Source organism: Vigna unguiculata, chromosome 9, assembly GCF_037176805.1.
Source record: "Vigna unguiculata cultivar grain cowpea cultivar isolate G323 ecotype 2 chromosome 9, ASM3717680v1, whole genome shotgun sequence".
In the NCBI taxonomy this organism is placed as follows: domain Eukaryota; kingdom Viridiplantae; phylum Streptophyta; class Magnoliopsida; order Fabales; family Fabaceae; genus Vigna; species Vigna unguiculata.
Genome location: NC_140800.1, coordinates 30,513,002 through 30,529,534, shown reverse-complemented (window position 1 = coordinate 30,529,534; position 16,533 = coordinate 30,513,002). Strand labels below are relative to the sequence as shown.

The 16,533-nt window shown below is 34.4% G+C and overlaps 1 protein-coding gene across 1 annotated transcript; it reads right to left on the bottom strand.

The window, feature by feature from the left end:
- Nucleotides 1-1,997: 1,997 nt before the first annotated feature.
- LOC114164819 (SKP1-like protein 14) lies at nt 1,998-15,118 on the bottom strand. The gene is made up of 2 exons (XM_028049592.2): nt 14,417-15,118; nt 1,998-2,196 (listed from the first exon to the last, which is right to left on the bottom strand). The coding sequence occupies exons 1-2, from the start codon at nt 15,027-15,029 to the stop codon at nt 2,192-2,194; spliced, it is 618 nt and encodes a 205-aa protein (XP_027905393.1). The 5' UTR covers nt 15,030-15,118; the 3' UTR covers nt 1,998-2,191.
- Nucleotides 15,119-16,533: the final 1,415 nt, after the last annotated feature.

The following is a 16,533-nucleotide window of genomic DNA, read 5'->3' as shown; positions in this document are numbered from 1 at the left end:
TTTAGCCACATTTTTCATGAAAGCATCTGCAACTTTCACACTAGAATAGCTTTCCTTTAATGCTACAAAATGAGCATATTTTTAATATATATATATATATATATATATATATATATATATATATATATAACCACATATATTATTGTAAAGCCAAAGGATGGTGCTAACCCCATGATAAAATCCATAGCTATGTCCTCCTATATTTGGTTTGGGATTGGTAAAGGTTGCAATTAGAGATGTCAAAATGAGTTTCAACTCGTGAGCCAATCCAGCTCACCACGGGTTCGAGACGGGTTAGGTTGAGAAAAATTCAGTTTTTTTAGAAGTGGGTTGAACTCAACCCAGCTCATTTAATCCACGGGTTAAACAGGTTCGAGCCGGGTTGAAGATGGGTTGGCCCACTTAACCCACCAACATTTTTTTTTACATTTTGTTGTAATAATTATTTACTACTCCTAAATTACATATGTTCACAATTTCATTTTTTTAAATGCTAGAATGTTGCTCAATAATTTTTGAATAGTTTGAATGTTTAATTAATTTGATTGTCAAGTTATATACGACGTTGATACTTTAATCTTTAACTATAATCTTTATGTAAATTATCCAAACAACCGTCTTATAAACAAAATTTTCTAAATTAGTATGATAAAAATGTGCAGTTTTTTATTTATATTTTGTTGAATAGCATGACAAAAAATGTGTAATATTAGCCATGTTTTTATATGATCAAAGTTTTGCTCAAATATCATCGTCATAAATAGAATTTCTCTGTATTTTTGGAATGTTACATTGTCAATTGATAAGCAATACCATGGCATAACAACATAATCGTAATGTGTAAAAAGTGTTCATTAAATAAGCAAAAAAGTGAATACAAAATTTTATGTTGAAAATTACATTAGAAGAATGGAAAAAATTGTGTTTGTTTCTGGTACACCTAATAGTCTCATATCTCTTAAGAGTCGAGACCAAGGACAATTTAAATACACCTTCCTTCCACTCTGTAAGACGTTTTTAAAGGACAAAATTGTGACGGAGTCCTAAACTTTAGAGCAAACAATACCTCAGATGTGGTGATTGAACCTAACGATGTTACTATACGAACTTGGGATTGGAACATTGGTGTCGTTTGTAGGGATGAAAACTCCCCAAGCCCTTGATTGTGAGACTTGTTCCGATACATTCAATAGTCTCACATCGCTTACCCGTCGAAGCCAAAAGTAGTTTAAATACACTTTCCTTCTTCCACTCTCTAAATTTTTAAGGATAGAACGATGAAGTACTAGACTCCAAAGCAGACAATATCTCAAATTTAGTTATTGACCCTAACAATGTCACTCTATATAGACTTAGAATCGGAACAATGTGGATGCAATTATGAAGCTTTTATGAGTAATTACCTAACAACCAGAGTTACATAAGAGTGGTCACCAACATGTTTGATTCTATATATTTTACTAAAAGGTTATGTATCAATTATAGATTGATTTAGTTTGATTTTAATTTAAGATAAAATTTGAACTAAATTAAATCAATGTTTTCTCTTAGACTTTGATTGATTTTAGCATTTTTCTTTTTGTAATAAAATTACTAAAAAATTGTTTTACAAAAATTGATAATTATTTTATAATAAGAATTGTTAAAGAAAGATATATTCTTTAATTTTTTAACAAGGTTATCATATTCATAACTTTAATTTATCTATACTTATAATACGATTTTATCATTATGTAATTTTTTATTAAAATACTATCAATTATTAATCATTTATCTTGAATTTATTTCTAGAAATATAAGTTTTAATTTTTCTATTTACATAAAAAAAATTCAACTACCTATATTTTCAAATCAATATTAATTTTCTTTTCTCTTTTTCTAAATCTAAGTTCCTTATATTTTGACTTATTTGTTTCAATAAATTAATTATAACTTTAGGCTCCCTTTAATTTTGTATCTGTAATTGCAAACCATAAAATACTAGGCATATGCTTGCATTATGCGGAAGGGTAAATTCTAATAATTCTAGGCCATAAAACATTGTTGCAAAATCATTCAGAACATTCATTATCATTACTCCCTATATATGAAATATAATATGCTGAAGGGTAGTGTTGTGTCAAAACAACTGTATGATTTATTCCTGAGCCACTTTAATGAAGAATATCCTAACAAACCTTTTCCCCGCATGCTACACTGCATCAATAGAAACAAATATATGGTTACAATTGTATAATTAGCTATGAAACGTGCACTATAATATGTTACCAAGTCTCATAATTAAAATATACACATTATATATTCGTTTTATATAACGATAATTATCACCATCTGTGATAATAATTATCATATGAAGTTATATGGCAAACTTCACGTGCTAATCGGTGCATTCGGGATTTAGCTGCATGTTTTGGTATTTTAGACAAAGTCAAAGTGAAAATGTGATAGTTTTTAGCTTTTTTTTACGTGTAAACATCTATTTATACTGAAGTTATGAATGTCATTTATGCTTTTGAGCATATTTAAAGGGAAGACTTTCAAAGCCTTTAGTTGAAAAGTGATTCTACTTTGATTGTTAGGATTTTTTGGATTAAGGTGTGGTTCTTTACAATCTTAGAAAAAGATGGCATTGATACTTGCATTTTTTGAATCATATGTAGTTCAAAATTTATCATGTTTTTCATGAGAAAAATTATTGTGTTGATAAATTAGAGAAGATGACATTGATACTTGTATTTTTGAAAACATATGCAATTCAAAGTTTATCATGTTTTTCATGAAAAAAATCATTATGCTGATAAGTTAGCTAATTTTAATTTTATTCATATATATATATATATATATATATATTGTAAGTCTCAATTATTTTCTGCTCTTATTTTTAAGGGTTATCCCTAATCAGTTAGGTCTAAAGGCTGACCCATAGGGTGACAAGGCCCCTAAAGCAGTTAAGGTCCCTCATTCTGTACTCACTTGTCAAAATCAGTGCTCTCGCTTTTCTCTTTTCTTTCCACAGAAGCTTTGCTAAGGTTTGGGTCTTACCCTTCCTTGTGTTAACTCAACCCCATTCTTCAATCCATGTAAGTTGATTCTCCATCGTACCTTCTTCATTCCCAGCTTTGTCATCATGATTCTAACTAGGGTTCACCATGGTAACCCATTTTGAATCTATTTCACTGTTTTACAGATCATGAATCAGCTCCGTGGTCGGTAGTACTCACTTGCTTGGGTGTCGGGATATTCTGCTAGCATTTTTCAGGTAAGGAAAGCTAGGATTTATGAATTTAAAGTTATTTTACCGATTTTTGGTCTGTTTGTATGGTTCTGATGCTTGAATGAGGCTGTTGGTCGAATAAAAATGTATGATGTGCGAGTATGTTTGATTGATGTGGCGCTACTCTTTTTCTGCATTGCACAATTTTCGTAAAATGAAGATTCCTACTGCGTTAACCGTTGGATCGAGCTGCAATTTTAACCGCTGATCCTTAACACAAAATTATTGACTTTGACCGGTGGGATCTTTAATCGGAGATATGTAGTGAGAGCAGTTATTATCACAAGGTCACTGTAGTTTGGTTGTTGACAACACTGCACACTTTTTGTAAAATGAAAGTTACTACTTCGTTAACCGTTGGATCGAGCTGATATTTTAACAGATGACCCTTAACACATAGTTTATGACTTTTACTGGTCCGATCTTGAATCAAAGTTCTGTAGTGAGAGCAGTTTTTATCGCAAGATGAGTGAATAATGTGATGAGTGAATATGCATGAGTAAATATGGTTTATGGTGGTGAATGATGAGTTTGGCATGATCTTGGTATGGAATATACATGAATGGTTGGTTATATATGTTGTCATGAATTTGGTATGAGCAATAATGTTTCATTGATGGTTGGAATCATGGTTTTGGTTGGGTTAGGACATAATTCCATGATAGTTTCGTGGTGGTGCCTCATTGGTTAGGACGTAATTTCATGAGCCTCTAGGTGAGACCTCATGGTGGTGCCTCAGTTGGTCAAGACGTAATTTCATGACCCCTGTTAGTGGGAGTTCATGGTGGTGCCCCATCTATATAATTTAGTAAGGATTCAAGGTAAGGTTGCATCCTGACACTCTAAGGAGTCAGTTAGTCTCACACAGAGCGGACTAACTCTTATGGTGAGAGTAGCAGGAGGCCTGAAACCCATTAAGGGCTAACCTTGTGTGTGGGGGTTGAGACATTGTAACACTTAGCTCGGGGGAGAGTAGCTTAGTAGAGTAGGGTAATCCACCACAAGTGTAAGCATCTGCTGAATCCGACTAATTATATATATTCGGATGAGTCATGTCTGAGCCCTAGTGTGTTGTGTGCAAATCATATCATGATTGGTTGACCTGAGCATCTTGGACTATGAAATTATATGTAATTGTATCTTAAATCATTTTCTGCTCTAGCTTACCCTTTGTTTGTTTGATTGTTATGTGTGTGGTTTTCTCTTTTTGTGATGATCATCAATTTATTGATGTGAGCAGATGCGAGAACTCCCCATGGTCATCAGGGTGATGGAGGTTCTGCTGCTTAGTCCGTGTTGGGACATATCTCGCTTTTCAGAGTTTACTTTAGGGCTATGGCCCATGTATTATCTGCTCTCTAAGTATTTATTTTAAACACTGTCGAACTATTTTCTTTGTCTAGTTATATGCATCGTGGTGTGTCCTAGTATTTCATTTTTAAGTACCTTGGATATTTGTAAGGAGTGACTTGATACTTCGCAAATTGGCCCTCTATGTTATCCTGTGTAATATTCCATTTGATCATGTTAATATTTAAATGGGGTGTTACATTTATGGTATCAGAGCAGTTCGTCCTTAGGATGACTTGAGGTTGTGGGTTTGTCATGCCTTGCAGGCGTAAGTTGTCAAGTCTAGTCGAGTTTGTTAGTGAAACCAAAAGTTTTAAGAACAAAAAACGTCTTGATAAAGTGATGAGGGTGAACATTCATGACTAGATCAAAGGTTGTTTTTCCTTTCTTAATTCTAATGGTTTAGGGAAGGAAGGGAGACAGACAAAAGGTTTAGTTGTCTGTAGATGATGGAGTTTTGCCTTGTATGTTCTAGGCTGTCCTGTTATGCCTAAGTGTTTTATGTTTGGTGTTTGTACCGATGAGGGAATTCAGATTCAAGCTCAACTTGACCTACTCACCCTTACAAGGACTGGTAGGGCCTATGAGACAATCTCTAGTCTCCAAGATGTGAAGATGTAGAGGGTTGTATATCAATGGATGATGAAAGTTGAGTCTTGGTTTATAAGGTTGAGAAATGATGTTGGAAGTTAAGAAGCAACGCTTTGGGCCGAGGGAGCAACAAGATCGAGTTCTAAGATCGTATACCACAAGTTTTAAATGAAGAGTTGAGTTCAGAGATTAGTATAAAAAGATATCGGTGTGTGCTCGTGAAGCAAGGTTTGAGGAATCAACATGGCTTTACGTCGTGACAATGTCTGAGGTTTGAAGTGGAACAGTGTGGAAGGTTTGAGGTTAAGGGTGGAGGCCATGAAGTGTATAGGAAAGCAGATGTGTAGTTGGAAGCTTATGGGAGGTAGAGCTTTGAAGATCAGCCAAGTATGATGATGTTATAGGAGAAGGAAGTATATTTAGAATTACATACCACATCAATTCAGTAGTTGGGTCTTCTCAGCAATAGTAGTTACCCAAGTTAAGAGTATAAGGGATGTTCTAAGTAAAATGGCCCATAAAAGAGGAAGGTTTAACATTGGATATGAGATGGAAGATTTCAAGTATCAGAAGGAAAAGCACATAGTTAAGTTCGTTCTTATAGGGAAGGACAATTAGTAATGTCACAACACATGGAAAGAGGAAAGGAAAACAAAAGTTTTGAGTAGCTATGAGAGTATTTGCGATGATTGGTACTAAAGTGGTCAGCACAGGTGATCTAATTTAAAAGATATATGTTACAAAGGTGGTGATTGAATTATGGGTTTTGGCTTCCTTTAGGGTCGTGCACTCTTTGATGTCGCCAGTATGGTAAAGGAGTCATGGTTGTCTGCAAGAAGGAGTTGAGTTTGAGATTGTGGTTTTTGCTATAGTAGCGACCAAGTGAAGATTCACTCGGGTGTGTGGTGACTTCGTGGTGAACAAAGTATTTAAATTCAAACCCGATTTGAATTGTTTCCTTTGCAAGTTTGGGACATAGTCTCAAGGGTGAATTGGTTGTTTTCTCAATCGTATTCTGATGAGTTGGGACAACCAACGAGGTGGTGTACCTTGATTAAAAAGGGATAAGTCAATGATTGCGTATGAAGTACGGATCAAGCTAAATAGTGGGGGTAGAGTGTCACGTGAATTAGAGTCACCTAACAAAGGAAAGTGAATAATAGACGCAAAGGATATCAGTAGTCGAAGAGTTTGTAGACGTGTTCTGAAGCAAGTACTAGAATTTTAACCTTTGGTGTGGTGGAGTTCACTTTTGCATTGGTGTCTCAAGGAGGACTTGTGCCAATAGTTCCTAATTGGATGGTTCCTACCGAGAATTTGAAGTAAATACGGAAGTGGGGGAGATGTTGGAGAAGTAATGGCTTATACTAAGTATAACCACAAGGATGACTGCAAGTTTGGTGAATCTTAAAGGAGAGGTAGTGGGAGGATATAATGTTCAAAGGTAAACGTTGGATAAGGGAGGATAGAATTTTTGGGTCTATGATTTTAAAGGGTGGAAACATGATGACGGTAAGGAATTTGAAACAAGTTAGCTGTATCATCAAGGTTTAGCAGCGAGTTTTCCAAGTGTGAAGAGAGTCTTTAGAATGTTTAAGATGAGTATTGACAAAGGTTGGAGTGACTAATAGGACATATGGTTTAAAAAAGGTGGATACAATGTTGAGAAAATAAGATGTTAAGACTACAAAAAGGGGAGTCCAAACGGTTTTGCAAGTTCCATAGAAGTTTTGGAGAAATATTTCTCAGCGATGATTGTTTCCTTGTCACGGCAGACATGAAAGGAGCATCATTTTGAGTAAACAAATAAGTGACCTTGTGTGGTGATCAGAGTAGCGTAGCGGGATGATGGCAAGTGATACTTATGAAAGGTAAAGGTGCGTGAAAAGAACTATCTTACTTATGACCTAGTGGTTACTACGACAATCAGTTCTTTATAAACAACAAATATGTCGTTCTATGAGTATCAGTTAAGGATATTCAGTGACCAGTTAGAGTTAGAATTATGGAGTTGTTCAAAAAAAGTTGTACAAGAGAAGTAAGAGATGGTTTGAGTTATGATTTCAAGTTAGGGTGCCAACTTGGAAGTGAGAAAGTGAGAGTAGATGTTTATCCAGAGAAGGGAATTTAAGATCCTTGATTTGATGAGGTAAGAGTGAGAGTTGGTTGAGAAACATAAGTGTTTGGTTTGGGAAGAGAATGTGTGAAGAGATTTCATTAGTCTAGTCATCTGACTAGCACTAGTGAGTCTCTTAACAAGGTTGAGAAAAGGCAAATCAAAAAATCTTAGTTTGAGGTGTATCGTGGAGCTGCGTGGTACGAACGAGACTAGAAATTTGAAGTCAATGGAAGTTATGGTTCTGAGGTTTTGAGGAATGTTGCCTATAAGTTAGGGGATTAAAGATGAAGATGGGATGCCAAGACGATATGGTGAAAGAAGCAGTTGAAGGTTTAAATGGGAAATGGAACAACTCGGTAGTGAACTTTGTTGCCTTGGTTGAAGCCAACAAAGGAAGCAAGATGTAAGAGTCTCGTTATACATAAAAGTGGTCAAAAGTGTTGATGGTGTGGCAGTAGGCCAGCACTCAAGAGTGATCAAGTCAGTGGAATGATGCATAAAGGAGTGAACAAGGTGATGTGAAGTGATAACGAACATGCTTTAGTTGGAGACTTAAGATCATTTGAGACTTTGATAAAAACCTACAAGAGGTAGTGGAGAGCATATGGTAGGTGAGTCAGTATATCAGATATAAGTTAGTTAGGCAGGTATGAAGGAGCATTCCAATTTTAAGATTGCAAGTTGGAAGTTACTTCGAGTGTAGTGATTAAGCCAATCTACACAACTGAACACATATCGCTTAGCATAAAGGCAAAGTTTCCAGTGACTATATATAGGTGTTGGAGTCATTTTATCAGTCCTGTCTAAGTGGCGGTTGTTGGAAAAAATGAGGAAAACATAGTTTTCTTCTTATTCCATCAGTAAATTTTCGAGGACGGAAATTTTTTTGTTGGGGAGAATGTAAGGCTCAATTATTTTTTGCTCTTATTTTTAAGGGTTGCCCCTAATCAGTTGGGTCTAAAGGTTGGCCCATAGGGTGAGAAGGCCCCTAAAGCAGCCAAGATCCCTCATTTTGCACTCACTTGCCAAAATCAGTGCTCTCGCTCTTCCCTTTTCTCTCCATAGAAGTTTTGCTAGGGTTTGGGTCTTACCCTTCTTTGCGTTAACTCAACCACATTCTACAAACCATGTAAGTTGATTTTCCACTGTACCTTTTTCATTCCCAGCTCTGTCATCATGATTCTAACTATGGTTCACCATGGTAACCCATTTTAAATCTATTCCACTGTTTTACAAATCGTGAATCTGCTCCGTGGTCGGTAGTACTCACTTGCTTGGGTGTCGGAATATTCTGCTAGCTTTTTCCAAGTAAGGGAAGCTAGGGTTTATATATTTAAAGTTATTTTACTGATTTTTGGTCTGTTTGTATGGCTGTGATGCTTGAATGAGGCTGTTGGTCAAATAAAAATGTATGGTGTGCGAGTATGTTTGATTGATGTGGCGCTACTCTTTTTCTACATTGCACACTCTTCGTAAAATGAAGATTCCTAACCGCTGATCCTTAACACAAAATTCTTGACTTTGACCGGTCGGCTCCTTAATCGGAGCTCTATACTGAGAGAATTTTTTATCACAAGGTCACTGTAGTTTGGTTGTTGACAACACTGCACACTTTTCGTAAAATGAAAGTTACTACTTTGTTAACCGTTGGATCGAGCTGATATTTTAACAGCTATTCCTTAACACATTTTTTGACTTTGACCGGTTCGATCTTGAATCAGAGCACAGTAGTGAGAGCAGTTTTTATCGCAAGATTACTGTAGTTTGGTTGTTGACAACATTGACCTTTGTTGCTTATTTAGTGTACAACTTTCTTTATAGTTATTCAATTAAGTTGGTTCTTGTTTCATTTAGTTCTTGATTCAATCATATTTAATTTGAATATAAATACAAAAATTTTCTGAGCTTCACATAAGTTGCAGTTTTATTTCTAAAATCCCAAAATCGTTTGCATAATGTGACGTTAAGTTGGATTGCTATGTTAAAGCATGAGATGAGTGAATATGCATGAGTAAAGATGGTTTATGGGTGGTGAATGATGAGTTTGGCATAATCTTGATATAGAATATAAATGAATGGTTGGTTATATATGTGGTCATGAATTTGGTATGAGCAGTAATGTTACATTGATGGTTGGAATCATGGTGTTGGTTGGGTTAGGACGTAATTCTATGATAGTTTCGTGGTGGTGCCTCATTGGTTAGAACATAATTCCATGAGCCTCTAGGTGAGATCTCATGGTGGTGCCTTAGTTGGTCGAGAAGTAATTTCATGACCCCTGTTAGTGGGAGTTCATGGTAGTGCCACATCTATATAATTTTGTAAGGATTCAAGGTAAGGTTGCATCCCGACACTCTAAGGAGTCAGTTAGTCTCACATAGAACGGACTGACTCTTGTGGTGAGAGTAGCAGGAGGCTTGAAACCCATTAAGGGCTAACCTTGTGTGTGGGGGTTGAGACATTGTAACACTTAGCTCGGGGGAGAGCAGCTCAGTAGAGCAGGGTAATCCACCACAAGTGTAAGCATCCGCTGAATCCGACTAATTATATATATCTAGATGAGTCGTTTCTGAGCCCTAGTGTTTTGTGTGCAAGTCATAACATGATTGGTTGACATGAGCATCTTGGACTATGAAATTGGCCCTTTATGTTATCTTGTGTAATATTACATTTGATTATGTTAATATTTAAATGGGGTGTTATATATATATATATATATATATATATATATATATATATATTTAAAATAATAAGTTGATTAATGTTTTATAAATATATTTCTTTATATTTTTTTCAAAATAAGTATAATTTTGCTTATATTTTGTGAAGTGTTATTTTATTATGAGTTTAGAGTGGTCCCTCGTGTTTTTTATTCTTTTATTTTTTATTTTAGTAAAATTTTATGTAATGACAAATGGTAGATGGATGAGATGTAAGTCAAGATGTCAAAGTTCATAATAATATATAACATGATAATAATTATCATACTATTGTATAAGAATAGTGATCACTTAAATTGTAACCAAATATATTTTTCCTTATTGTAAATGTATTAGACCTTATTATAATGTAAATAGTGTGATTATTACAATAGTCCGTAATTGCAAATGTATTAGCTAAAATGTTCATAACACATGATAAGTTAATAAAAAGACAAAACTTGTAATATTATGCAACAAGGTAACAAATATCACATGTAAGTCAAAATATATCCGAGTAATAATATACTGTGACATTAGGAGGGTGATAATATAATGTGATAAACATTCCGAGGATTACAATGTTTTAGAAAATTTTATTATAAATTATCTTAATTAAAATAATATCTGAAATAATATTATTGTTTAAATGAAATATGGATACGTTTTCTCTTGATTAAAAAAAATGTTAACAACACTTTATTTGGGATTTTGGGAGGGGAAAATCCAAGAAAGTATAACTTTTGGCAAAATGTGATAATAAAGATCAAGAAGGCTAGATGGAAAATAGAGTATTCATTCCTATTGGGAATATTAATATATTATAATAAGATTTGTAATCACAATTTTGCTCCTGATTTACCTATCTTCTTCAAATTGTCGTCTCATGTAAAAAAGAAAAAAAAATACAAAAAAGAATTTCTCTGGAAATGGGAAATGGTAGAAAGATAAAATTGATCAATGGAAAAACATGTGCAACCAAAAAGTTAGGATGGGTTAGGGGTCAGAGATATTTTGAAGTTATTTAATATTTTCTACTATAACCCAGTGAAAAGGGAGGCTGGGAAGGAAAAGACTATGATTGTGGAAGGATATACTATATGGAACATATATGTGAAATAGGTATATACTATATGAAAATATATATACGGAACTAAATTTTATCTAAAGTTATTAGAAAGAAATGACGAAAGACCTTTCATCAAAAAATAAACTTAATTTAGTAGACACAATACTCATTAGTGGAGACAATATAAGTTATATAGACACATTTTTGAAACAAATCCACATTACGTGGGTTGTATGGGTCATCCATCCCACTCTATTGTTTACGTATAGAGATTGTGGATTATACAGATGGACCTAAAAACGTTAATGAATCGAAACATTCAATTTAGTGATTTGTCTTGTATTTATTTTTGTAAAATTTGCAAGTCGACCACATGATCTACCTGCATTGTCATCCTTACGATTGACAAACAAGTCTTTCATATAAACATTCTATATATTAAGATTTGTTGTAATTTTACAATGAGGAGTACAAGGTCAATTTATAGGCCTTTAGACATGGCCCTTCAACTACATCCATTAAATAAAATCACTATCTAAACCACAATTAATGAACTATATTGCATGCTTAATCAATACTAGAAACACTCTTAACCTTTTGCAATCTCTTAGACAATTAATATAACCATTTTCAACTACCTACATTTAAGTTTACCCAATAAAATCCCCCTATAAACTTAAATGTTTCTTCTATCTTTCATCCTTTTTCTCTTCATCTCGACTTCGCCATGTGCAACCCACACCGTGCTTGTCCTTTTCATTAATAGTTGGGTTTTTCACTGACTTCATAGTTGACTTGCTTTTCTCTTTCACCGAATTGCTCTTTGCTTTGGTTGACTTCTTCCTAACCTTATCTGACTTGTCCTTTGTTAGGTTCTATATTGTCTCCATGGCCGACTTGACAGTAAATGGGTTCCTCCTAATAGGTCAAGCTTTTTTTAAGATATCTAACAATTCCCATGCCTTCTTCACACCAAACTCATCATCCATTTCAAGTCGTAACTTCTCATCTTGCACCTCCAGTGCAACTCTAAAATCCTTCTCGGCAAGCAACTGCTCTTGCAAACTTAACACTTCTTGTTCATGTTTCAGACGCCGCTTATGCAAAACCAATTTTATTCTCTAAGCTTACTTGTAATTTTGCATTACCTCTATCTTCTTTTTCAATTTTTTGTTGCAAAATGCCTTTTGCAAGCACTAACCTTTGAAGGACAAACTCGTCTTCTTCAAGATTCGAGCTATCCACACTCCACGCTGAGCTATTCGAGCTATATAGACGCTCTACTGAGCTTTCTAGGCTCCCTACTAAGCTTTCTGAGATGTTCACTTACTCCCCCCCAAACAATCTAGGCACTCCATTTGCTCCATCAACTTAATCAAGCTATTTGAACTTCCCACCGAGCTAACTGAGCTAGCCTCATGCTCCACCACACTCTCTGCCAAGCTTTCTAAGCTACCTACACATCTTGACGACCTCTCCATGCTACTCGACTGACTTATAATGCTCGGCCTTCTTGCCGAATTCTCCAATTGCTTGTGGTCGACTCCTAAACTACATCCTATCATCAACAACACTATTTCTTCTTCAACTTTTTTGGCAAGATTGGTTGCGTCTTCTCTTTCATTTTCAGACCGACAATCTTTTGCGAAATGCCCGACCTTCCCACAACTATAACATTTAACTGATTTGCATTCCTTTGCAAAATGGCCATACTTGCCACACTTGAAGCACTTAACTCCTAAGTTGCTTGACTAGCCTCCTCTCCACGAACCTGGACCTCTTTCGCACCAATTTTGTTGGTTGGACTGCTCTTTTTCCTCTTCCTATCCACGACTTCTACCATCAGGATCTCATTGGCCTCGAATGTTCTGAGTATAAGATACCTTCTTTTCCTTTATGATTGTCTTAGCTTGAAGTGCTTGATCGAGAAACTCCTCATCCTTCTTCCTTCTCCGTTGCTCATGCGCTTCAAGTGACAGGGCAAGCTCTTCCACCAAGAGCATTGACAAGTCCTTGCGCATACAATATTCTCAAAGTTGTCAGTTAACGATCTTAAGATTTTCTCCACTACTTGGCAAATGGATAACGTCTCTTCATTTCTTCCGAGCTTATTCACCACACGAGAGATGTACTCAACAACTCATTCGGCCTCTTTCACCCTCATGCTTTCAAGCTCACATCTGAAAGTTTGAAGTCTGACTTGCTTCACACGATTATCCCATTTGTATATCTTCTCTAGTATATTTCATGCTTCTTTTGAATATTTAGCATTTGCTATCTTCTCAAAGTTGAACTCATTAGTAGCTCGATACAACACGTACAAAGTCGTTTTGTCCTTTACCCGAGTTGCTCTAATGTAGCAAGTTGGGCAATCGTCTGTTCTTCGATATCCTCTGGTTCCTGGTGCCCATTTTCGACCACATCCCATACTTCTTGGGAACCAAGAAGAGCCTTCATCTACAGACTCCATTTATCATAACTGATGTCTTTCGATAACTTCGACAGGGGCATGTTGTTAGCTAAGTTAGTCATCTTGATATAACTCTCTAACTCTCAAACACTTTCTCTAACACGCTCAGACACTCAGTCTCTCTAGCTCTGATACCAATTTGTTGACAAACAAGTCTTTCGGATAAATACTCTATATAAGACTTGCTATAATTTTACAATAAATAGTACAAGGTCAATTTATAGACATTTAGACATGGTCCTTCAATTACATTCATTAAATATAATCACTATTTAAACCACAATTAATAAACTCTATTGAATGCTTAGTAATTAGTAAATATTAGAAACACTATCCAATTACCTTACCATTATATATTATTCATTGAGGTGGAGAGGGGTATGTGGGGATGGTGAGCCCAATATGGTATGACGAAATGGTTTTGCGAATTAGAATCTGACGCAAGAATAAACTTTTGGAAATATAAGTGGATAGGATTCTTGAGATTATATGCAATTTCTAATCTTAAGACGATAATAATAGATGCTTAGGTGGTTTAGAGTGGAGGAGAGATCAGGCTGAATGGGAAAGAACTCAGGTAGCCATGTTCAGGAAAAACCCTAAACAGGGAAGAAGATGATGAATGAGTGTGAAGGAATGAGGAACACTACATACACTATTAAATCAAGATACAGTAAACTACAATCACGTTACAGGGGAAGAATATGACATGCATGATCTCTTTTGACAAATTAAGACATTACGACCAACTCAACATTTTACTTGGACGGTGCATTGTAGAAAGAACACAAACTTGAATTTAAATTTAAGGTAAGTAATTTTGAGAAGGGAAAGTGTAATTTACCTGACTCTTTGTCCAAGTTTTGGAATGCCCATGCGTGGGCTTCACGATACGCCGCCTCCTCCTCCGGCGTGTAATCGCTGACGATGCCGAAGAAATCCCGCGCAAACTCAGCGGTCTTGTCCTTGAGGAAGTCTGCAATTGCCCTGGAGATCACATCCATTAAATCACTCATGTTGAGATAGTTAGCAGTGAGTAACAGTTCCTTCATCTGGTCAGGGGTCAGCATCGACATGAACTTTGCGTCGAATTTTCTCAATGTCTGCGGGTCACTGCCAACACGGCTTCGCTTCGCTCGGAACTCCAGGATCCTCCCCAGTTCAGAGCATGTTAGGTTCTGCAGAGGAATGGCGGCGTCGGGGGCCACTCCTACGTCGTCGATCACAGCCTGCACCGTTTCCATCAGCTTCACGACCGAAGCTTCCACCTCGAAGATGATGCCGTCCGAAGTTTTCAGCTTAATCGTCGGTTCTTCTTCTTCTTCTTCTTTGATTGTAAGCTTCTTCACTTCTTCAATGGGAACCTCACTCGTTTCTCCTTTCGCCCTTTCCTGAGTTTTCAATTCCTCAGCGGGCTTCACCGCTGCCGTCTTCGATGATTCCGCTTTTTCCGCCATTGTTACAGAGAAAAGCAAAGGTTAGAATGATCTTATTTCTAGGAATTCAGAGTATAAGAAAGCGACAATTATTTTCTTCTGAAACTGGGCGGAAGAGATGCACTTTTACAGGAGGAGAAACCGGTCACACTATTCATTCAATTTAATTTAAACTTTATTTAATCATTTAATGCTACAATTAATTTACTTTAAAAGTTTTAATTTATGAGTTACAAGTTCCTTTAATTATTTATTTATTAAGTTTTCTTTTATTTTATTTTTTTTGAGTTACATGTTACTTTAATTATTTATTTATTAAAAATTTAAGTATATAAATTGAAGTAACCAATAAATTCTCCACTAACAATTAATTTTAATTATAATTAGTCTGTCTCTAAAAGTTAATTCTATCAAAATGATTAATTTATAAATTAGTTACTAAATATTAATTATTGATTATCAAAACAATTAATTTTTAAATTAGTATTTAATTAATTAATAATCAATTTAAGTGTCAATTATTATTTTTTATTCATAATATATAGTAATTAATAATTTTTTATTTCACAAATTATATCGAAAATAGTTATTATAATAAATAACAATTTTTTTATTGGAACTAACAATTTTTTATTATTGAAATTAATTATTATTTAAAAGTTTTATTATAGTACAATATTTCATATATTAATAAAATTTATATAAAAGAATTAATATAAAATTTTTTAAATTGATAACTAAAAAATAATTTATAAAGATAAGTAAAAATTAAATTTTATTAAATACTCATTAAATTAACTAGTTTAGATAAAAGGATTAATTTGAATAAAAAAACATATACAAGTTTTAAAAAATATATAAAAAATTTTTAAAAGGGATTTAATTACTTTTAAAAGGTAAAAATTAGGCTAATCAAATTTTAAATATCTTATATAATTGAGTTTCTATTAAAAGAATTTAATATATTGCGTACCAAAATCTTTATATTGTTTAACTGAATTCATCTATAACAATAATAAAGGGGATTTCCTCATTTGTGTCCACATTTTTTAATTCCTATTCTATCCTTTTTAATATAATAAATTATTTATTATTTTAAAAATAATTTAACATATAACCGTTATTTTACCGTTTGTTTTTTCTCTGCAACAACATCATTTTATTATTATTCCTTTCGTGAAGTTGTCATGCCTTGCTTGTTGATGCTATTTATCTTTATTGGATTAAACAAAAATGTATTTTTTATTGTTCCTTTTCATTTATGATTATCCGGTGTGTATGCTTACTATTGAATAATGTCCAATTATCCAATCTATGATTAGTCGCTTTTCATATTTTTGTATTGTTTCTTATGTTTCAATTTTTTTTTTCGTGTCAACGATGAAAAATGAAATTTAAATCTTTTATAATCTCACCATTAATTTTGTGTGCACATCTTCTTTACATTGTTTTATGATAGATTTCGTTTAAGGAGGTGGAGAATTTTGTTGTGAGATGAGAGTTTTTTTATTGTTAGGGTTTGCTT

Coding starts and splice junctions, on each gene's coding strand:
- LOC114164819 (XM_028049592.2), bottom strand. CDS start 15,029: ATGGCGGAAAAAGCGGAATCATCGAAGACGGCAGCGGTGAAGCCCGCT.